Source organism: Capra hircus, chromosome 13, assembly GCF_001704415.2.
Source record: "Capra hircus breed San Clemente chromosome 13, ASM170441v1, whole genome shotgun sequence".
NCBI lineage: Eukaryota > Metazoa > Chordata > Mammalia > Artiodactyla > Bovidae > Capra > Capra hircus.
The window spans coordinates 76856161-76876455 of NC_030820.1; the positions used below are offsets into that span (position 1 = coordinate 76856161).

Here is a 20295-nt window from a genome sequence, read left to right on the forward strand (position 1 = left end):
GTGTTTTTTTTTTAAGTTTTTGCACAGCAAAGAAAACCATCAACAAAATGAAAAAGCAACATACCAAATGGGAGAAAATATTTGCAAATCATATATCAGTAAGAGTCTAATTAATACCCAAAGTATATAGGGAATTCACACAACTCAATAGCAAACTCCCAGAAAATCTGATTTTAAAATGGTTAGAGGGTCTGAATAGACATTTTTTCCATTGAATACATACAGATGGCCAATGGTTACATACATGAAAAGGTGTTCAACATCATTAATCATCAAGAAAATGCAAATCAAAACCAAAAGGTGGTATCACCTCACACCTGTTAGAATAGCTATCATCAAAAAGGCAAGAAATAACAACTGTTGGTGAAGCTGTGGAGAAAATAAGGAATCCTTGTTCACTGTTGGTGGTAATGTAATTAGTACAACTGCTATGGAAAACAGTATGAAGTTTCTTCAAAATATTAAAAACAGAACTGCTGCAGTTCATGGGGTTGCAGAGTCGGACATGACTGAGCGACTGAACTGAACTGAATTGTATGACCCAGCAATTCCACTTCTAGTTATTTACCCAAAGGAAATGAAAACACTAACTCAAAACCATATCTGCACCTCCATATTCATAGCAACATTATTAACAACAGCCAAGACATGAAAGCAGCCTAAGTGTCCATCAGTGGATGAGTGAAGAAAGAAAACATGGTATATACACATGATGAAATGTTATTCAGCCATTAAAAAGAAGGAAATCTTAGGACTTAGGACTTCCCTAGTGGTCCAGTGGGTTGACTCCTATGCTTTCACGGTGGAAGGCCTGGGGTTCAATCCTGGGTTGAGCAACTACGATCTGACAAGCTACAAGGTGTGGCCAAAAAAAAAAAAGTAAAAAAAAAAAAAAGACAACTGAACCTACTTCTACACCGTAACTACTACTCTGCTGCAAGTAGAAAGTGTTAATATGGAAACAGCAAATAGCTATGAAGGAGGATGGGTAGTTCAGGAAGACTTCATGCAGGAGGTGTATTTAAGTAAAGTTAAGATTCAGTAAGGTACCCGCAAGCAGAGAAGATGAAAACTTCTTGGTAAATTGTGAGATCTTCTTTCCTAAGTACCCTCGAGCCCTGCCTCGATTATAATCCTGGCTCTCTAGTTCACTGGCTCTGTGACCTTGAGGAGAACCTCTCTGACCCTTCAGTTTCTTCATCTGTGAAATGGCAAAGCGACAGTAATTGTACCTTCTTCGAGGACTGTGGTGAGGATTAGTTGATACCTGTAAAAGTGCTTAGATTGGTACTTGGTACAGAGTAAATGTTATAGGTGTTCAGTTCAGATCAGTCGCTCAGTTGTGTCTGACTCTTTGCGACCCGATGAATCAAGAGCATGCCAGGCCTCCCTGTCCATCACCAACTCCCGGAGTTCACTCAGACTCCAGCCATCCAGCCATCTCATCCTCTGTCGTCCCCTTCTCCTCCTGCCCCCAATCCCTCCCAGCATCAGAGTCTTTTCCAATGAGTCAACTCTTCGCATGAGGTGGCCAAAGTACTGGAGCTTCAGCTTTAGCATCATTCCTTCCAAAGAAATCCCAGGGCTGATCTCCTTCAGAATGGATTGGTTGGATCTCCTTGCAGTCCAGGGGACTCTCAAGAGTCTTCTCCAACACCACAGTTCAAAAGCATCAGTTCTTCGGTGCTCAGCCTTCTTCGCAATCCAACTCTCACATCCATACATGACCACAGGAAAAACCATAGCCTTGACTAGACAGACCTTAGTCGACAAAGTAATGTCTCTGCTTTTGAATATACTATCTAGGTTGGTCATAACTTTTCTTCCAAGGAGTAAGCAGCTTTTAATTTCATGGCTGCAGTCACCATCTGCAGTGATTTGGGAGCCCGCCAAAATAAAGTCTGACACTGTTTCCACTATTTCCCCATCTATTTCCCATGGAGTGATGGGACTGGATGCCATGGTCTTCATTTTCTGAATGTTGAGCTTTAAGCCAACTTTTTCACTCTCCACTTTCACTTTCATCAAGAGGCTTTTTAGTTCCTCTTCACTTTCTGCCATAAGGTGGTGTAATCTGCATATCCGAGGTTATTGATATTTCTCCCCTCAATCTTCATTCCAGCTTGTGCTTCTTCCACTCCAGTGTTTCTCATGATGTACTCTGCATATAAGTTAAATAAGCAGGGTAACAATATACAGCCCTGACATACTCCTTTTCCTATTTGGAACCAGTCTGTTGTTCCATGTCCAGTTCTAACTGCTGCTTTCTGACCTGCATACAGATTTCTCAAGAGGCAGGTCAGGTGGTCTGGTATTCCCATCTCTCTCAGAATTTTCCACAGTTTATTGTGATCTACGCAGTCAAAGGCTTTGGCATAGTCAATAAAGCAGAAATAGATGTTTTTCTGGAACTCTCTTGCTTTTTCCATGATCCAGCGGATGTTGGCAATTTGATCTATTCTTAATTTTTTCTTTTTTATGAAAATAAAAAGACATGTTTGAGTAAGCTCCTGGAGTTGGTGAGGGACAGGGAGGATTGGCGTGCAGCAGTCCACGGGGTCGCAAAGGGTCGGACACGACTGAGCGACCGAACTGATGAAAATAAATGCTTATTGTGGGAAAAAAAAATCTAAGACGAAAATAAAAATCACCTATAAATTCTACTACCCAGAGACAATTACTAGTAGCTGTTTTACCGTACTTTTCTTTCACAATTCTTTGTACAGAAATATATGGGGTTATCCACGCATCTCTGTAGACTTCCTCCTCACACACGCCTCTAACCACCCCCACCGTTTTCCAAGCACCAACAAAACAGAATTTACGCGTCTCCGTTTCGTCAAGCAAAGAACGCATGCGCGCTCCCAGAGTTTGGGCGGGCACCGGCAGAGGAGGGGGCCGAGGGGAAGTGACGTCAGCACGTTTGCAGTGACGACCCGAGGGGGGCGGAAGTGTGTGAATCGGCCGGCGCGCCGCGCTGCTTTCCGGAAGTGGTTGCCGAGGCACCATGCTCTCGGAACTGGGCTTCATCGGGACCATAGGTGAAGATGAGGACGTGCATGTGGAGCCGGAGACGGACTCTGAGGAAGAGGAGGAGGAGGTACGGGCCGATCAGGGTGGCAGCGCGGCGGCAGGCAGTTGCTGTCCTTGACTGCTTCCCTTCTCCGCCGTGCCTCAGGTCCCTGTCCCCAGGTCCTCGGCATCCTCTGCCCGGCTGCCAAGTGTCCCTGGGCCTCACCTGGACCCCCGGTGGTTGCCACTAGCCTTTCCTCATCTGTGCCCATGCCGTTCCGTGTCGCCTTGATGAGCTTCGTACCCATTCACTGAACTGAAGTTTAATCCAGGCCTGTGTCATAGAGATCCAGAGACGGAGTCAGTCCTGGTTCTTATTCAAGGAGCCGTGTTACCATGCATTCATTAAGTCAGTACTGACTGAACTGATTTACGTGCGCTACACCTAGTGTTGAGCATCCAGGGCGTAGCGGTGAACAGGGTAGACAAGGAAACCGCTCTCCTGAAGCTTATGGATGGGGAGTTAAGAGACTTAGGCAGGATGGCGATTAAAAAGGCATAGGTGTCCTGGAAAGGTGCTCACCCTTTAAAGATCCAGCTCAAGTATTTCCCCCTCTGCGGCTTCATCTGCCTACTGACACCTCCGTTTGGGGGTCCCTTGGCCTCTAAGGGTTCAGTTTTTTCAAAGCTGAACTCTTGGGTCTCCCTCACCCTGCCAACCTGCTCCATCTCACACCAGAAACCCTGCAGTCATGCATCTTCTTTCTCCTCTCTCCCCTCCAGTGCTCTGTAGGCTACCTTGGAAGTCTCTCTTCAGTGTCTTCCGGGCTCAGTCCGCACTGCTTCCACCCTAGTCCAGCCCACTACCATCTTGTACCTGGTTACCTACAATCTTAATATACCTGGTCTCTAGCTGTTTCTCTTGCCTCCCTCTTCCCCCACAGTGTATTTTCCACTTAGCAGCCAGAATGATCTTTTCACTTCGCAAATGGAAAACTGTCAGAGAAAAGTTATCATTTACATGTGGAATCTAAAATATGACACAAATATAGAGAGCAGACTTGTGGCAGGGAAGGACGGATTAGGAATTTGGGATTAGCAGATGCAAACTATTATATATATAAGATGGAGAAGCAAAAAGGTCCTTCTGTATAGCACAGGGATCTTTTAGTTGCTGCATCTGGGATCTAGTTCCCTGACCAGGGATTGAACCCAGGTCCCTTGCATGGGGAGGGTGGAGTCTTAGCCACTGGACCACCAAGGAAGTCCCTCATTTCCTTCTTCTCTTTCTGGTGTTCTTTCATCTTAGTCCCATAGTCATCCTTCTTCTCCCTCTTCCCAGGGGCCCATTGTGTTGGGCAGAAAGCAGAAAGCCTTACAGAAGAACCGCAGTGCTGATTTCAACCCTGACTTTGTTTTCACTGAGAAGGAGGGAATGTACGATGGCAGCTGGGCCATGGCTGATGTCCTAAGCCAGCTCAAGAAGAAGGTGAGATTGACAGTGATAGGCAGTTCCAGGCCGAGAATCAGACACAGTTAAGGTTGGACACTGGGTTTCAGGGTCCAGTGTTGTAGGAATACCAAATGTCACATATCAATTGATTGACTTAAAAAATGGACATAGCTGTGTTAAAATGGTCCCTTTTCTAGATGTTCATTCCTTGTTTTGAGTATTAGAAAGAAACCTTTTTAATGTCAGTTTATTACAAAGAACAGTCCAGCAGATTTCCTTGGTAGTGGGGTTTTTGAAGGCTTGACGCAGTCCCGTAGAGACTGTTACTTTCTGTCACTTGTCAGGTGATCTCAGGTGACCTTAGTGTTTAGTATTCCTGGTTCCCACACATCACAGGCGAAACCACCACAGATGTTGTTGTCATCTGCTTATTTGCCAAAATCCTGTGCTTTCCTTTGAATGTGGTTATTAACAAGCTAGAAGATGCTTGAAAGTTCTTTTCCATTTCATGTGCTTCAGAGAGAATTATTGCCTGCTCAGAGCAGTTTAATCCAGACTCTGCTGGTCTGCCAGGAGAAATATCAATAACCTCAGATATGCAGATGACACCATCGTTGTGGCAGAAAGTGAAGAAGAACTAAAGAGCCTCTTGAAAGTGAAAGAGGAGAGGGAAAAAATTGGCTTAAAACTCAACATTCAGAAAACTAAGATCATGGCATCCAGTCCCATCACTTCATGGGAAATAGACGGGGAAACAATGGAAACAGTGCCAGACTTTATTTTTTGGGGCTCCAAAATCACCGCAGATGGCGACTGCAGCCATGGAATTAAAAGACGCTCCTTGGAGGAAAAGTTATAACCAACTTAGATAGCATATTAAAAAGCAGAGACACTACTTTGCCAACAAAGGTCCGTCTAGTCAAAGCTATGGTTTTTCCGGTAGTCATGTATGGATGTGAGAGTTGGACTATAAAGAAAGCTGAGTGCCAAGGAATTGATGCTTTTGAACTGTGGTGTTGGAGAAGACTCTTGAGAGTCCCTTGAACTGAAAAGAGATCTAACCAGTCCATCCTAAAGGAAATCAGTCCTGAATATTCATTGGAAGGGCTGATGTTAAAGCTGAAACTCCAATACTTGGCCTCCTGATGTGAAGAACTGACTGGAAAAGACCCTGATCCTGGGTAAGATTGAAGGTGGGAGGAGAAGGGGACAACAGAGATGAAATGGTTGGATGGCATCACTGGATGGACATAGGTTTGAGTAAACCCCGGGAGTTGGTGATGGACAGGGAGGCCTGGCGTGCTGCAGTCCACGGGGTAGCAAAGAGTCGGACACGACTGAGTGACTGAACTGAACTGAACTGCTGGTCCTTGTTCTGACTGAAATGAAACAGCATTGCCTTTTCAAAGTCATCTTGGAAGGATTTTTTTTTCTTTTCATATGAAATTCATGTAATTAAACACTTATATTCTTAAGTCTTATAGAGCTTACATTCTAGCAGGATAGAAAATAACTAGACAAATAATTGAACAGTTAATTGTGGTTGTGGTAAGTGCCATAGCAGTTTAAGGTGCTTTGAGCATGCAAAAGGGGGGCCTGCCATTACTTACTCTTTCTAGAGTTTTAGCAGTATCCATCATTCCCTGAATTGGCTCAGAGTTCAGTGTTTTATTTGATAGGCTAAATTATGTTCAGTCGGCAAGGGGGAAAGTTTTTTCCAAGTAGCTTTCATTCAGATACGATGTGACATCTCTTAGTAATTGTATCATTCTGAATAGTCAACAGTTTCTAGAATGTGGATGTCTTTATTGGTTCCTGGTAATTTAAAGGTTTTTTTTTTTTAAACAAACAGATCATTTATTTAATGTTTCTTTGTTTGCTTGTCTTATTGTGAATAATCTAGATTGATCAATCTGTCCAAGGACAGACAAGCTTTTTTTATACTAAACATCTCAAAACCAACCCTCGGAAGATGCTTACTTTGTCTCTTTCCCATATGCATGTTTCTTTTTTATCTCTTCATTTTTATTTGTAGAGGGCTGCCACAACATTAGATGAGAAGATTGAGAAAGTTCGAAAGAAAAGGAAAACAGAGGTGAGTAAGCAAAGCATCATTTCTCTTTGCTGGTCAGCCCTGAGTGTTGCTCTCAGGGCAGCCCCCCTGTTTCTCATTGAGCCTAGGTCACAGTGCAACTGGTCCAGGCAGGCTTTCTCCACGTGTCTGTGGTTAATACTCACTCAGAATCCACATAGTGTTCTCCCAGGGTGGCGAGCATAACCTTGTTCTTCATAGGTTCTTGCTTTCCTAAAGTGGGTAGTCGTCTTGCTTTATTACAGTTTCTTTTTCTAGGATAAAGAAGCCAAGTCTGGAAAGTCAGAGAAGGAGAAAGAAGCAAAGGAGGGCTCTGAACCAGAGGAGGAGGAAGACCTTGAAGGAAAAGATGAAGAAGCCTTAGAAGATGAAGAATCAGAGACTGACTACTCATCAGGTGATGAGAACATCCTCACCAAGGCAGGTAGGTGGTGCTGTCAGAAGCGGGGACAGGAAATCGGAGTGTTCGCCTAATTTTTGTAGATTATTTTGTGCCCTTCTGCACAGTTAAATTTAGGATGTCTCCATGTTGAACTCCTTTCTTTTAGCTTCTCTTTTTCCTTAGGATTTTATTAGGGCTGCTATACTTCACAGACTGAGCTCACTCTTCTCCCTTTTCCCTCTTGGCTCATGCCGTGTGGTGTGTGGGATCTTTCCTGACCAGAGATGGAAGCTGTGCCCTCTGTATTGCAAGTGCAATCTTTTTTTAAAAAAAAAAATTAATTATTTTAGGGGGGGTTAGAGCTCAAAGTCTTGATTCCTGGACCACCAGGGAAATCTTTTTTTCTTTTTTTTTTGGCCATGCTACATGGCTGGCAGGATCTTAGTTCTCTGATCAGAGATAAAACCTGGGCCCCAGTGAAAGCATGAGTTCTAACCACTGGGCTGCCAAGGAGGTCCCAAGCTCACTCTTTTCCTCATCTCCAGCCCCACACAGCTATTGACACTTCTATGACTCAAACTTACTTGGGGTGATGGGTCTCCCACCTCAGATGAGTCCACCCATGTAGTGGCTGCTCCATGAATAACTTCTTGCAGAAATGGGTGCTAAAGCTAAAGCATTATTATACAGCACAATGACTGGGAGTCTGGTCTTTGGAACGTGGTAAGCTTCCTTCGTTTGAATGACTTACCTTCCCAGCCACACAGCCTCCTCTTCTGTGAGGTGACGCTGGTGATGGCGGCTCCCCCAGGTCGTTGTGTGGCTTCAGTGAGGTGTCTGTCCAGGTAATGTACTTAGGACAGTGTCTAGCTGAGTGAGTGTTCAGTAGGTGTGAGCCCTGTTTATTTGCTCTCTTTTTCTCCATAGATACACTCAAAGTAAAGGAGCGGAAGAAGAAAAAGAAGAAAGGACAGGTGAGCATGGGCTTGGACAACCCCTTGGAAAACAAGCTTGGAGCTTATTTTACATCCTGAAAGGATTTTCAGGTCACTTAGTTTTCTTAGGCCCCTTTTGCTGAATTCTCTTTGTCTTTTGATTTTCTGGTGTAGGAAGCAGGAGGATTTTTTGAAGATGCATCTCAGTACGATGAAAACCTCTCATTCCAGGACATGAACCTTTCCCGCCCTCTTCTGAAGGTAATGGCTACTTTCGTCAACCATGGGATTCTTGCGGTTGCCCCGTAACTGGGCTCTCTGCCCTAAGCTGGGTCAGTGGCCTCCCCAGTTGCCCCGTAACTGGGCTCTCTGCCCTAAGCTGGGTCGGTGGCCTCCCTGAACTCTGTTTGTCCACACGGCTGCTGGAGAGCCCGCTTACGCAAAGGTTCCCCTGCTGGCCTGTACGTACGGCCCTGCCCCTTTTGGTCCCCTCTGATGATGTTTCCCAGCAGCCATTCTGCTCTGGCCACGCTGGCCTCCTCACTGACCCTCACACAGGTCAGGCGTCTTCTTCCTCAAGGCCTTTGCACTTGCTGTTCCCACTGCCTGGAAGATGGTTCCAAAAACCTGGTTGGGCTGCTCTTCGCTTCTCTCAGGGTTCTCCTCAGTATACCCTGCTCAGTGAGACCGTCCCTGGCTGCCTTCCTGGAAGTCACTCTCACCCCTTCCCTGCTGCCCTCCCTGGCCTGCTGGACCACTGTGGCTTTCCCCAGAGCATTTCTCTTCATATCACAGCTGTTTGGTTTGGGCCTGTTTTTTTCTCACAGACTAAGATTCCTAAGGGCAGGGTTGTTTCTTTTGTTGTCTGCTCTGTGCTCAGTGCCTGGAATATTGACATACAGAAACACACACACACAGAGACACGCACACACATGCACATAGACAGACACAGCCACACACACACAGACACACACACAGACACACACGCACGCACGATGGACTGAATGGCTGGAAGGGACTGAAACCCGCTGGAAACCTGCCTTGTTGCTTTGACGCTGAGACCCCCTCCCCCTCCTGTCCGGCCCCGCCTTCTTTCTTCAGGCCATCACAGCCATGGGCTTCAAGCAGCCCACCCCCATCCAGAAGGCGTGCATACCTGTGGGGCTGCTGGGGAAGGACATCTGTGCCTGCGCAGCCACGGGGACAGGTACTGAGGGCAGGGAGCTGGGGTTGCGGCGAGGGGAAGGCAGGAGGAGGATGCATGACGGAGAAGAGGCTCGGGGCTGGCTGCCCACAAGGCCACTTTGCTAAATATGCAGACACACATTTTAACGGAACAACACTATATATTCTGTATAGTAACTTCCCTTCTAAACAATGCTTATATATATCTGTTCTTTCTTTAAATACTCTACTTTTTTCAAATAGGGTAGTCACAGGTGATAGGTTTTAGGGGCTCTGGTGAAGGACATTTTTATTTGAACCTAGCAGGGTGTCTCTGTGACCATGACCTCCTGGCACTCCCATGATAGGCCCCTGTCATCGGAGTAAAGATTTTATAAAAGGGATGTTTATCACAACATTGTGGACTAGTGCAGTTAATTATATAGTCATGTCATAGAATAGAGGAGAAATAATTGTGTAATAGAGTACGATGTACTCATTTAAAAGTAGAGTACATAAAGAAATGGGAAAATATATGTATAAAGGGAAGTTACTAAACAATATATAGTATTATTGCATTAAAGTGTGTATTTTTATATATATTTCTGTCCATTAATTAAAAAAAAGATTGGTAATATAGATACTGTTTTGTTAGTGCTTACCTCTGGTTGGCTGAACTGTGGATGATTTAAAAAAATTTTTTTTTGTATTTCCCAGATGTTTTACATTGACCATGTGATTTTAAAACCAGAGAGAAAGTTTTATGAAAACTAAGTTCTTTCACTTCCCTCTGAGCAGATGTGTAGGCTCTCTGTACGTAGGTGAGCACCTGGACCTGTGAGGTATTTCACATCTTTCTGCTCATTGGGTTCCTGCTGCCCTTCTCTCCAGGTAAAACGGCAGCTTTTGCCCTGCCGGTCTTGGAGCGTCTGATCTACAAACCCCGCCAGGCTCCAGTGACCCGCGTGCTGGTGCTGGTTCCCACCCGAGAACTGGGCATCCAGGTGCACTCCGTCACCAAGCAGCTGGCTCAGTTCTGCAGCATCACCACTTGCCTGGCTGTGGGTGAGTGTCTGGCTGAGGGCCGTTTGCCCCTGGAAGGCTGACACGGGAAGAATGGATGTGCGCCACCGTCCGAGGGTGACAGGTGCAGGAAAACCTTCATGGGGCTGCTGACGTTGCCACAGTAGAGAGAGGGGGATGGGGAGGGAGGAACCTTGCAAAATGGAACTTCAGAATACTGAGAACACTTTTTTTCTTGGTACTCAACAAATTTGGGATATAATTTTTGTCTTACATGAATAATGAATCATATTAATTGGAGCAGGTTTTTTCTGATGACGTTATATGATAGTCACTCAGCCTTCATTTTACCCTCTTTATGCGGTAGGAAGTCACAGGTGATTTAGAAAGATGACGGTTTCACAGCTGCATATCTCAGTCCTTTGATGGTTGACTCGTTCTATTCTGTGGTTCCTTTTATTCTGAAGTGCCTTTGTGTCATCCTCTTTTTTTGATTTTTGCATTTAGTACAGTTGGAGTTAAATAACCCATCTCTCCCAGTGTACTGTAAAATCCATGCAGGTGGGGCCTCCACTGGCCTTGTTCCCTGCCTTTTGCTCTGCATCTGCCGTGAGACCCGGCGGGTGGCAGGGCTCAGTCCTTCCAGGTAGCGAGTCCTTATGGTAATGACTCAGCTGCCCACCTGGTGGGCTCTGCTCTTTGCAGGTGGCCTGGACGTGAAGTCTCAGGAAGCAGCGCTTCGGGCAGCACCTGACATCCTCATCGCCACACCAGGCCGGCTCATCGATCACCTCCACAACTGTCCTTCCTTCCATCTGAGCAGCATTGAGGTGCTCATCTTGGATGAGGCTGACAGGTACGCCTGAAATGCCAGGGTCTCCAGGGCCCCAACCCTGGATGGGGACATGCACTCCACGTGCTCCTACGTGGCTCTCGCCAGTTCAGCTGTTCATGTTTGTGCCTTTGTCCATCTTCGCCCAGATTATCTGGCTCTCTTTCTCTCTCTGTAACATGATGGTTAAGAGGGAAGGCTGGTCAGATTCTGGTTCTGTCACTTCCTGAGATTGGGAAGCAATTATTTAGATTCTCAAAGCAAATCCTTTTTGTTTGTACGTGGGGATTAAGTACCCAACCTCATGGTGTTGAGGATTCAAGGAGTAACTCCAGTAAAGTGCCATGTGCCTGGTGAGGATTCAGCGAGCAGCCTCATTGTGTCTGTATAGGAGAGAATCCTTGTCCTTAGGGAACATGTGCTGAAATATTTAGGGGTCAAGTGTTGTGATACCTGCCACTGAAAAGCAAATGATTCTGCAAAAGAAAAAAGATTAGGCAAATGTGGCCAGATGGTAATTCTTGGTGAATCTTGGTAAAAGGATAAAGTAACACTCATAAAATGAAATACATGAGCCTGAAACGTAACTAGTAATGATAGGCAAACATCACTTGTCTTATGTTTTCTGTGCTTCGTCGATACAGATGCAAGCCCAGCCCATTTTTGTTGACCTCTTCCCTCCCCTGTTGGCCAGGATGCTGGACGAGTACTTTGAGGAGCAGATGAAGGAGATCATCCGAATGTGCTCCCACCACCGCCAGACCATGCTTTTCTCAGCCACAATGACGGACGAGGTGGGCTGTGGGGAATGGAGAGACAGCACAGAGGCCCCTGGGCTGGGCTGAGGCAGTGTCTCCCTCCCGCCCCCTGGCAGACCAGTCAGCCTCCCTGTCTTTGTGGCTGGCAGGTGAAAGATCTGGCCTCTGTCTCCTTGAAGAATCCCGTCCGGATATTTGTGAATAGCAACACGGATGTGGCCCCCTTCCTGCGGCAGGAGTTCATCCGGATCCGGCCTAACCGGGAAGGGGACCGGGAAGCCATCGTGGCAGGTGAAAGCCTGGGGTGGGACTGGGGAGGGTGGGGTGCTCAGCTCCCCTGAGCTTCACACCGAAGGGTTGGTTTCTCCCGCGGCACCCCCTCCTCCATCCAGTCTCCCCGAGTCCTGTGCCTGGGCCTGCCGTCTGCTCCATACTTTAACCAGGCGTGCTTCCCCTCTCTCTTTCATCCCTTCACCTTCCTTCGGCCATCCAGCCTTCCTAATGTCCTGCTGAACTCCTGGACACCTCCTCCAGCGGTCCCTCTGGCTCTTCGCCCAGGCCACTACGTCACCTGGCTTGTTGCAGCAGCCTCTTACCTAGCTGTCTGCTTCCACTCTGTCTCTTCTCCACACTGCAGACCATTAAAGGGGATCATTAACAAGCATTCTCCCAGTTCCTTTGCTTTTGAACCCCTCTGCTGTCTCCCATCGCTCTTAATCTGAAATCCATGTTCCCTGGCGAGTCCTCTAAGATCCTCTGGACCTGCCCCTGCTTGCCTGGCCTTAGAGCCTTAGCTCATGGTTTTCTAGCCATACCCTCTTGCTTTCGCTTTTACAAACCCACTGAGCTTTTGTGTTTGACTGAACCTTTACATTTGCTCTTGATCCTCTGCCTGGAATCCTCCCCCAGATCTTCTCGTAGATGACCCTGTTCCGTCCTTCAGCCTAACGTCACCTCTTCAGAGAGGCCAGCCCTGAATCGGCGCTGGCTTCCCTGCTTCTGTCCTGCAGTTGAAGCTCCATAGAGCAGGGCCCTCACTTGCTTTTGTGGCCCCAGGCACAGCAGCCACACTGCGGGCGAGGAGCAGGACGTGCTTGGAGGTGGCTGCTGGCTCACTCTTGTCTCCCTGGCAGCTCTGTTGATGAGAACCTTCACTGACCATGTGATGCTGTTCACCCAGACCAAGAAGCAGGCCCACCGCATGCACATCCTTCTGGGGCTGATGGGGCTGCAGGTGGGCGAGCTCCACGGCAACCTGTCTCAGACCCAGCGGCTGGAGGCCCTCCGGTAAAGTCTCCGGGGCTGAGGCTCCCACCCATCCTTCAGAGAGGGCTGTCTTCATTCCAGAGTCGGGGACTACTCCCAGAGGTCATGGTACCGTAATGGCAGGGCACACAGCAGAGTTCCCCACATTCTAGCCTAACCATTGTAGGGTCATGTGTCAGATACAATCAGAACTTTTGACTTTGTAGAAAATGATACCCTTGTCCCAGTGCTTAGAAACTAGGAGCTGCTGAGTGGGGTCACAGGAAATTCCGACTCAGGAAGAAGCAGGTTCTGACCTCTGCAGCCTTTCCAAAGCGCTGGATGTCCCCAGGTCTGCTAGAGCGAAATCCTGAATCGAATCCATTCGCTATTTCTTGAGCATTTACTTTGCCAGGCCCTGTGCTTTTCCATGTGATTTCTTACTTAATTCCCACAGAATGGGATCAGCTTGGTAGGCAAGGAGGTATCCTTTAGAACACTCCACCTGTCCCTATTCATTATGATAGGCAGTTGAGAGTTGTTTTTCTTTTTTTAAATTAATTTACTTAGTTGGCTGTGCTTAGTTATGTTTACAGAGAAGGCAATGGCACCCCACTCCAGTACTCTTGCCTGGAAAATCCCATGGGTGGAGGAGCCTGGTAGGCTGCAGTCCATAGGGTCACTAAGAGTCGGACATGACTGAGCGACTTCACTTTCACTTTCCACTTTCATGCATTGGAGAAGGAAATGGCAACCCACTCCAGTGTTCTTGCTTGGAGAATCCCAGGGATGGGGGAGCCTGGTGGGCTGCCGTCTATGGGGTTGCACAGAGTCAGACATGACTGAAGTGACTTACCAGCAGCAGTTATGTTTAATTGCAGCATGTGGGATCTAGTTCCCTGACCAAGGATTGAACCTGGGACCCCTGCACTGGGAGCTCAGAGTCTTAGCCATCGGACCACAAGGGAAGCCCTGGAGTTGTTTCTTAAAGGCTGCTTTGAATGCTGAGACATTGCGTGTGCTACTTTTTACAGTCTAGCTCTGTGGTTCCCGAGCTTCCATATTCATAGGAATTTCTGTTTAAAGTGGTATCCACGAAACTATGTTTGCTGTATGTTGTGGGATGTTTGGGGGGCACATAAGTGTTGTTAGGCTGACATTTAGGACCTGTCCCCACCGTGACGGTCTGTACTTTGCTGCTTGACTCCAGAAGGGTTTGTGTTCTCGCTGTGGGTTCAGGCTCCTGCAGAGCTTTGGGGTCGAGTATTCAGAGGAATGTGTTTGTGGCTGTTTCCAGGCGCTTTAAAGACGAACAGATTGACATCCTTGTGGCCACCGATGTAGCAGCCCGTGGACTGGACATCGAGGGGGTCAAAACGGTGAGCAGGCTTCCCTTTCCTTGAGCTTCCGGTGGGGATCCTTCTACCTCCTTGTGCCCTCTTCTCCCTGCCAGCTCCCAGACCTGACTGATGCTCAGCTTTGGCCTTCCAGGTAATCAACTTCACCATGCCCAACACCATTAAGCATTACGTCCACCGGGTGGGGCGCACAGCTCGTGCTGGCCGGGCCGGGCGCTCGGTCTCTCTGGTAGGGGAAGAGGAGCGGAAGATGCTGAAGGAAATTGTCAAGGCCGCCAAGGCCCCCGTGAAGGCCCGCATTCTGCCCCAGGGTGAGCAGGCATTGGTGCAGCAGCCCAGGATGCCTTAGGGTGGGGCGCAGGGCGGGCAGGGTCCTCAATCAGACCGAGGAGTGCGCGGCAGGGGACAGAAGGTGATGGGTAAGAGCAGGTGCTTTGCTGTTAGGAGCCAGATCGGTATCCTAGCTCCACCACTTCGTTGTTGAGGAGTCCTGGGCAGGTCTCCACTCACCTCTCTGTGTGTGAGAGGGAGTGAGGAAAGGCTTGTGCCCCAAGTGCTTACTCACAGCATTTGTCAGCCTTTGGGAAGAGAAGGCTTCTTCTTAAGGTGCCACCCCCATTAACCCTTCGTCCCTTCTTCTTCCAGAGAGTGAGGAGGAAGTCAGTACTCATTCTTTTTGGATAGTTAACATTCTTTTTGTTGTTCTCATCCGTGAGGGTCATATAAAGTACATCCTTACAAATTTTTTTTTTAAGTTACAAAAATAATACGCATTCAGTGTTGGAAAAAAGTAAATCAAATAAGAGTAAAAATGTGATTGTAAGAACTTCCCCAGCAGTCCAGGCTTCCTAGGTGGCTTAGTGGTAAAGAATCTGCCTGCGATGCAGGAGACGCAGGTTCCATCCTTGTGTCAGGAAGATCCCCTGGAGGAGGGCACAGCTACCCACTCCAGCATTCTTGACTGGAGAATTCCACAGACAGGGGAGCCTGGCAGGCTGCAGTCCATGGATCACAAAGAGTCAGACATGCCTGAAGTGACTGAACACGCACACACCCCAGTGGTTCAGTTCTTAGGACTCTGCCTTCCAAGGTAGGGGGTGTGAGTTTGATCCCTGGTCAGGGATCCCACATGCATTGCAGCCAAAAGCCAAAATATAAAACAGAAGCAAGATTGTAGCAGATTCAATAGACCTTAAAAATAGTCCACATCAAAAAAAAAGTCTTAAAAAATGTAATTGCATATGAAAGAGCTTACTGCTTGTAGCATTTGATGTACATCTTTTCAGACCTTTTTTCCCATTCATGGGTCTTTTTTTTTTCCCTTTCATTTAAAAATTTTTTCACTTGATTCATTCAGTCTATTGCTCTTTATTCTAGGTATTGGGGATACAGCAGGAAACAAAGCAGCTGACATTGATGAGAAAGAGGCACAGTAAATAAGCCAATAGTAGATGTGATTGACAACATCAGGAGAAGTGACTATTTTTGAAAAGCTGTTGGGAAAGGACTCTGAACAGATGGCATTTAAGCTGAGTCCTGGATGATAAGAATGAGGTGGGGGTGGTCTGGGGACAGCGTGTGCCGAGCAGAGAAATCCAGGGCAAAGACTCAGAGACAGGGACACACTTGGTGTGTGAGTGGAAGAGGAGGGCCAGAGGGCCAGAGCCTGCGAGCAAGCAGTAGACAGAAGTCAGAGAGGTAGGAAGGGCCATGCTGAGGAATTCAGATTTTATTCCAGGAGCGTCAGAAAGCCTTTGGGGAGGTATTAGGCAGAGAAGTCACACAGTTTTGTCACTAAATACCCACCCTGCATTGTTTTAATCAGTTACACCATATTCATCTTTATTTTAAAATCTTTTTTGTTCTTTTCCCTTGAGATGTCATCCTCAAATTCCGGGATAAGATTGAGAAAATGGAGAAAGATGTGTATGCAGTTCTGCAGTTGGAGGCTGAGGAGAAAGAGATGCAGAAGTCCGAAGCCCAGGTGAGGCTGCTCAGTGAGCAGACCACACAGGCCCCTGCTGGTCTGCCTTCCGACGGGCTGCGTCTGCCAAACGTACCAACAGCCCCAGGCGTTTGCAGGCCGTGGCTTCCTGCAGTCGCCGTGTTCTGTGTTATCAGATGTGGGTTTCATCCTTCTGCTGTCCCCACAGATCAACACAGCACAGCGGCTCCTGGAGAAAGGGAAGGAGGCCCCAAACCCTGAGCCTGAGAGGAGCTGGTTCCAGACCAAGGAAGAGAGGAAGAAGGAAAAAAGTATGTTGGGAAGGTTCCTCCAAAAGCCAGACATGGCGTTGCCATCAGGCCCCGTGGTTCCACTCCTAGGCCTACGCCCTAAATAACTGAAAACGGGCTCACACAGATGCCTGTGTGCCAGTGTTCCCACTGAAGCATTACTCACAGTGGCCAAAGGGTGGAAACAGCCGTGTCCATCAGCAGATGTGTGGGTACACAAAATGCGGTATATGCATACAGTGGGGTGTTACTCAGCCAGCATGAAGTTCTGGCACACGCTGCAAGGATGAACCTTGAAAACATGCTACGTGAAGTGGTCCAGACATGAAAGGACAAATCTTTATGATGCCATTTATATGAGGTACCTAGAGGCAAATCCATAGCCACAGAACTTACTAGACATTGTGGGCAAGGAGTTGCTCCTTAATGTTCCATTTGGGATGATGAAAGTTTTAAAAACAGATGATGGCAATGGTTGTACAATATTGTGTCATTAATCCTACTGAATTGTACGTTAAGGAATGGTAAAATGGCAAAGTTTATATATATTTTGCCCCAATTAAAAAAAAAAGTTGGATATTTAGATATATATAGATATATATAGATATATATTCCTTTCTCTCTCCCTTTTAAAAACAGATGAATTCACGTTGTTCTACATCTTGGTTTTTTCCACTTATTTTGTCGTTTAGAGATCATTTTACATAGGCACATACAGAGCCGCCTTTTCTTTTTTTAATGACTGTGGTCTTCTCCATCATATGGGTGGGTTATAGTTTACTACTTTTCCACTGAGGGACACTGAGATTGTTTCCTATCTTTTGCTATTATAAACAAGTGAATAGCTATTGAGATGTCATTTCACAATTAAGCAAGCATATTTGATTTGCAAGGTAAGTTCTAGGAAGTGAAATTGTATGTCCGAGGGTATGTGTATTTATTATTTTGTTAGGGGTTGCACAATTACCCTCCAAAGAGGTTGTGCCAGGAATTTAAGAAACACTGCCTTTATGTGATGGGACCAAACATTAAGGTGTCTGTATGTATGTTAAGTCTCTGTTATAAATAGGGTTAAAACTGTATTGTGGGAAGGTATGGGGTGTATGTCTTTCATAATAAGAGGCAGATAGATAATGAATGTCTCAAGTGGATTAATTAAGAAATAGTGGAATAAACATGTTATTTAGTGAGATGGAGGTAACCACCAGAAGAAGTGGTTGGTTCTTCTCATTTTAAGCCCTCAAAGGTATCACTTTAAAATATGTTTACTTACTGTGAGTTTAAAAAAAAAAACATTTTATAAAAGAGTACCTGAAATTTCATGCTTTCTTGTCATCCTAGTTGCCAAGGCTCTGCAGGAGTTTGACTTAGCCTTAAGAGGAAAGAAGAAAAGGAAGAAGTTTATGAAGGAAGCCAAAAAAAAGGGGGAGATGACAGTGAGTGGCCTCCCTTTTGGAGGTTGATCCCTGCCTGGGGACCTGGGTCAGGGCTGCCTCGTCTGTTCCATACATACATGTCATCCTTCTCCCCAGGCAGAGGAGAGATCCCAGTTTGAAATCCTCAAGGCACAGATGTTTGCAGAGCGGCTGGCCAAGAGGAACCGCAGAGCCAAGCGGGCCCGAGCAATGCCTGAAGAGGAGCCAGTGAGGGCGCCTGGTAGGTAGGCGGGGAGCCTTGAAGGAGCTGGTAGGAGGGATCTCTCTGAAACCTGTGCTTGTGGTCAGGGAGGAAACAGGAGGGGTGACGATGACAAGGGCCCACATCTTTTGAGTACTGAGTAGATGCCTGCATGTACAGCTGTCCTTCATTGGCTCCAGGTGGTGAAGTGACCCCATGGTTAGTGGGGACAGCTAGGATTTGAACCCCACTCTTTCTCATTCTTGGGCTTCCCTGGTGGCTCAGATGGTAAAGAATCCACCTGCAATGCAGGAGACCCAGGTTTGATCCCTGGGCTGGGTAGATTCCCTGAAGAAGGGAATGGCAGCCCACTCTAGTATTCTTGCCTGGAGAATCCCATGGACAGAGGAGCCTGGTGGGCTACAGTCCATGGGGCTGCAAAGAGTTGGATGTTACTGACCAACTAACACTTTTTGTTTCTGGAGCCTAGATCTCTGCAAGCTGCTGTTGGAGGAGTGGGTCAGGGTAGAATGATGTGAAGACACTTTTATGCTTAGGTGGTCCATTCCACCTTTGGAGTCCTTAAGCATCCTGCCCCCACCCCGCCCCCCACACACACCTGGTAATTTTGATTCCTTTTCCCTTTTCTGCTGGGATCTGGTGTGTCACTTCCATGTCAATAAAACATCAAGCCAGAGCATCCACTAAAGTGCGAACCTTGAGCATTGGGGGATTTAGGAGCTTGGGACAAAGAAGCCTTATCTAACCTATTCTCTCTGTGTGCAGCAAAGAAGCAGAAGCAGGTGAAGAAATCAGTATTTGATGAAGAACTCACCAACACGAGCAAGAAGGCCCTGAAACAGTATCGAGCTGGGTAAGGTTTTAAGTCATCATGGAGCTCTTGGTTTTCTGATGAAAGCTATGAATCTTCTCCGTTGTTCCCCACTCTTAATTCTCATATACCTACAGATTAATAATATAGGCATACCTCATTTTATTGTACTTAGTGCAGCAACCCTGTGTCGTCAGATGAAGGCTAGCGTTTATTTTTTAGCAATAGAGTTTTCTTGTTTTTATTTAGTTTTTATTTGTTTTTTTAGCCGCACCACATGGCTTGCAGGATCTCAGATCCCTGACTAAGGATCGAAGCTGGGTCCCAGCAGTGAAAGCAACACGGCCTAATTACTGCACCACTAGGGTATTCCCAGCAATAGAGTATTTTTAAATTAAGATATGGGCATTGTTTTTTAGACATAATGTTATTGCACAGTTTAAGTAGATTCTTGTATAGTATAGACGTTAACTGTTACATGCACTGGGAAACCAAAAAAAAAAAAAAATCCAAACCCACAGTATCTGCCTATATATAATTTCAAGGGCTCCCATCTACCCCCTCCCCGAGCTCATCTGTGTGTCCCAGGGTGAGAGTAAGGGAAGTGTGAAGGCCCTCCTGCCTTGGAGATAAAATAGCACATTATGGTTTGGACGTATAGCTTCTCTCAGGGGAGTAATAGAGGACTGTGGTGTGCTCTGGAATGTTTTGTTCCTCCCCACATCCTCTGGGCTGGGCTTGGCAGCTGGGTAGACTAAGTTATGCAAGCAGTTTTTTATATACACAGGAAGGAAGGGCCTCTTCCAGTCTTGCTTTAGAGCTGGGTCCTGTCTTTGATAAACACATACCATCAGGTGGAAAAACAAACTTAGAACCTCGGACCCTAAAGATGTGTCTGCGTTGTGCCGCTGCTCCATGTGGGAGCTGGTGGTGGGGGATGGTGAGACACTGCCCGCTTGTCCACCATCCTGCTGTCTTCTCATTCACAGCCCCTCCTTTGAAGAAAGAAAAAAATTGGGCTTGCCCCACCAGAGACGAGGAGGAAACTTTAAATCTAAATCCAGGTAATGTTTACAGTTTTGGAGGGCTGGAGGCTACAAGTGGGGTTAGAGAATAAAGCTTTTCTGGGAAAGGAGCTTCTCCTTCCTGTCTGGCCTTGTGGGTTGGTATTTATTTACCCTGCTCATTTTCTTCATAGGTACAAGAGGAGGAAGTAGCCGTGGTGAGCTGAGGAAGTTCATCGGGCAGCTCTTAGATCTCTTCCTTCTGGGAAGTCATCCTGGCTTGGTCTCTCTTCTCTTTGTAAAAAACATTCTTTAAAACTTTGTCATTTGTACATTAAAGAAAGGAAAAGCTA

At 46.7% G+C, this 20295-nt stretch overlaps 1 protein-coding gene across 1 annotated transcript; it reads left to right on the top strand.

The window, feature by feature from the left end:
- DDX27 (DEAD-box helicase 27) lies at positions 2943–20295 on the top strand. The gene is made up of 21 exons (XM_005688643.2): positions 2943–3100; positions 4355–4501; positions 6501–6560; positions 6816–6981; positions 7867–7913; positions 8049–8135; positions 8976–9081; positions 9930–10103; positions 10767–10917; positions 11588–11687; positions 11801–11942; positions 12785–12938; positions 14194–14275; positions 14388–14565; positions 16132–16238; positions 16408–16510; positions 17831–17925; positions 18022–18145; positions 18893–18980; positions 19928–20002; positions 20137–20295. Exons 1-21 carry the CDS (start codon positions 3008–3010, stop codon positions 20153–20155), a joined length of 2298 nt encoding a protein of 765 aa, XP_005688700.1. The 5' UTR covers positions 2943–3007; the 3' UTR covers positions 20156–20295.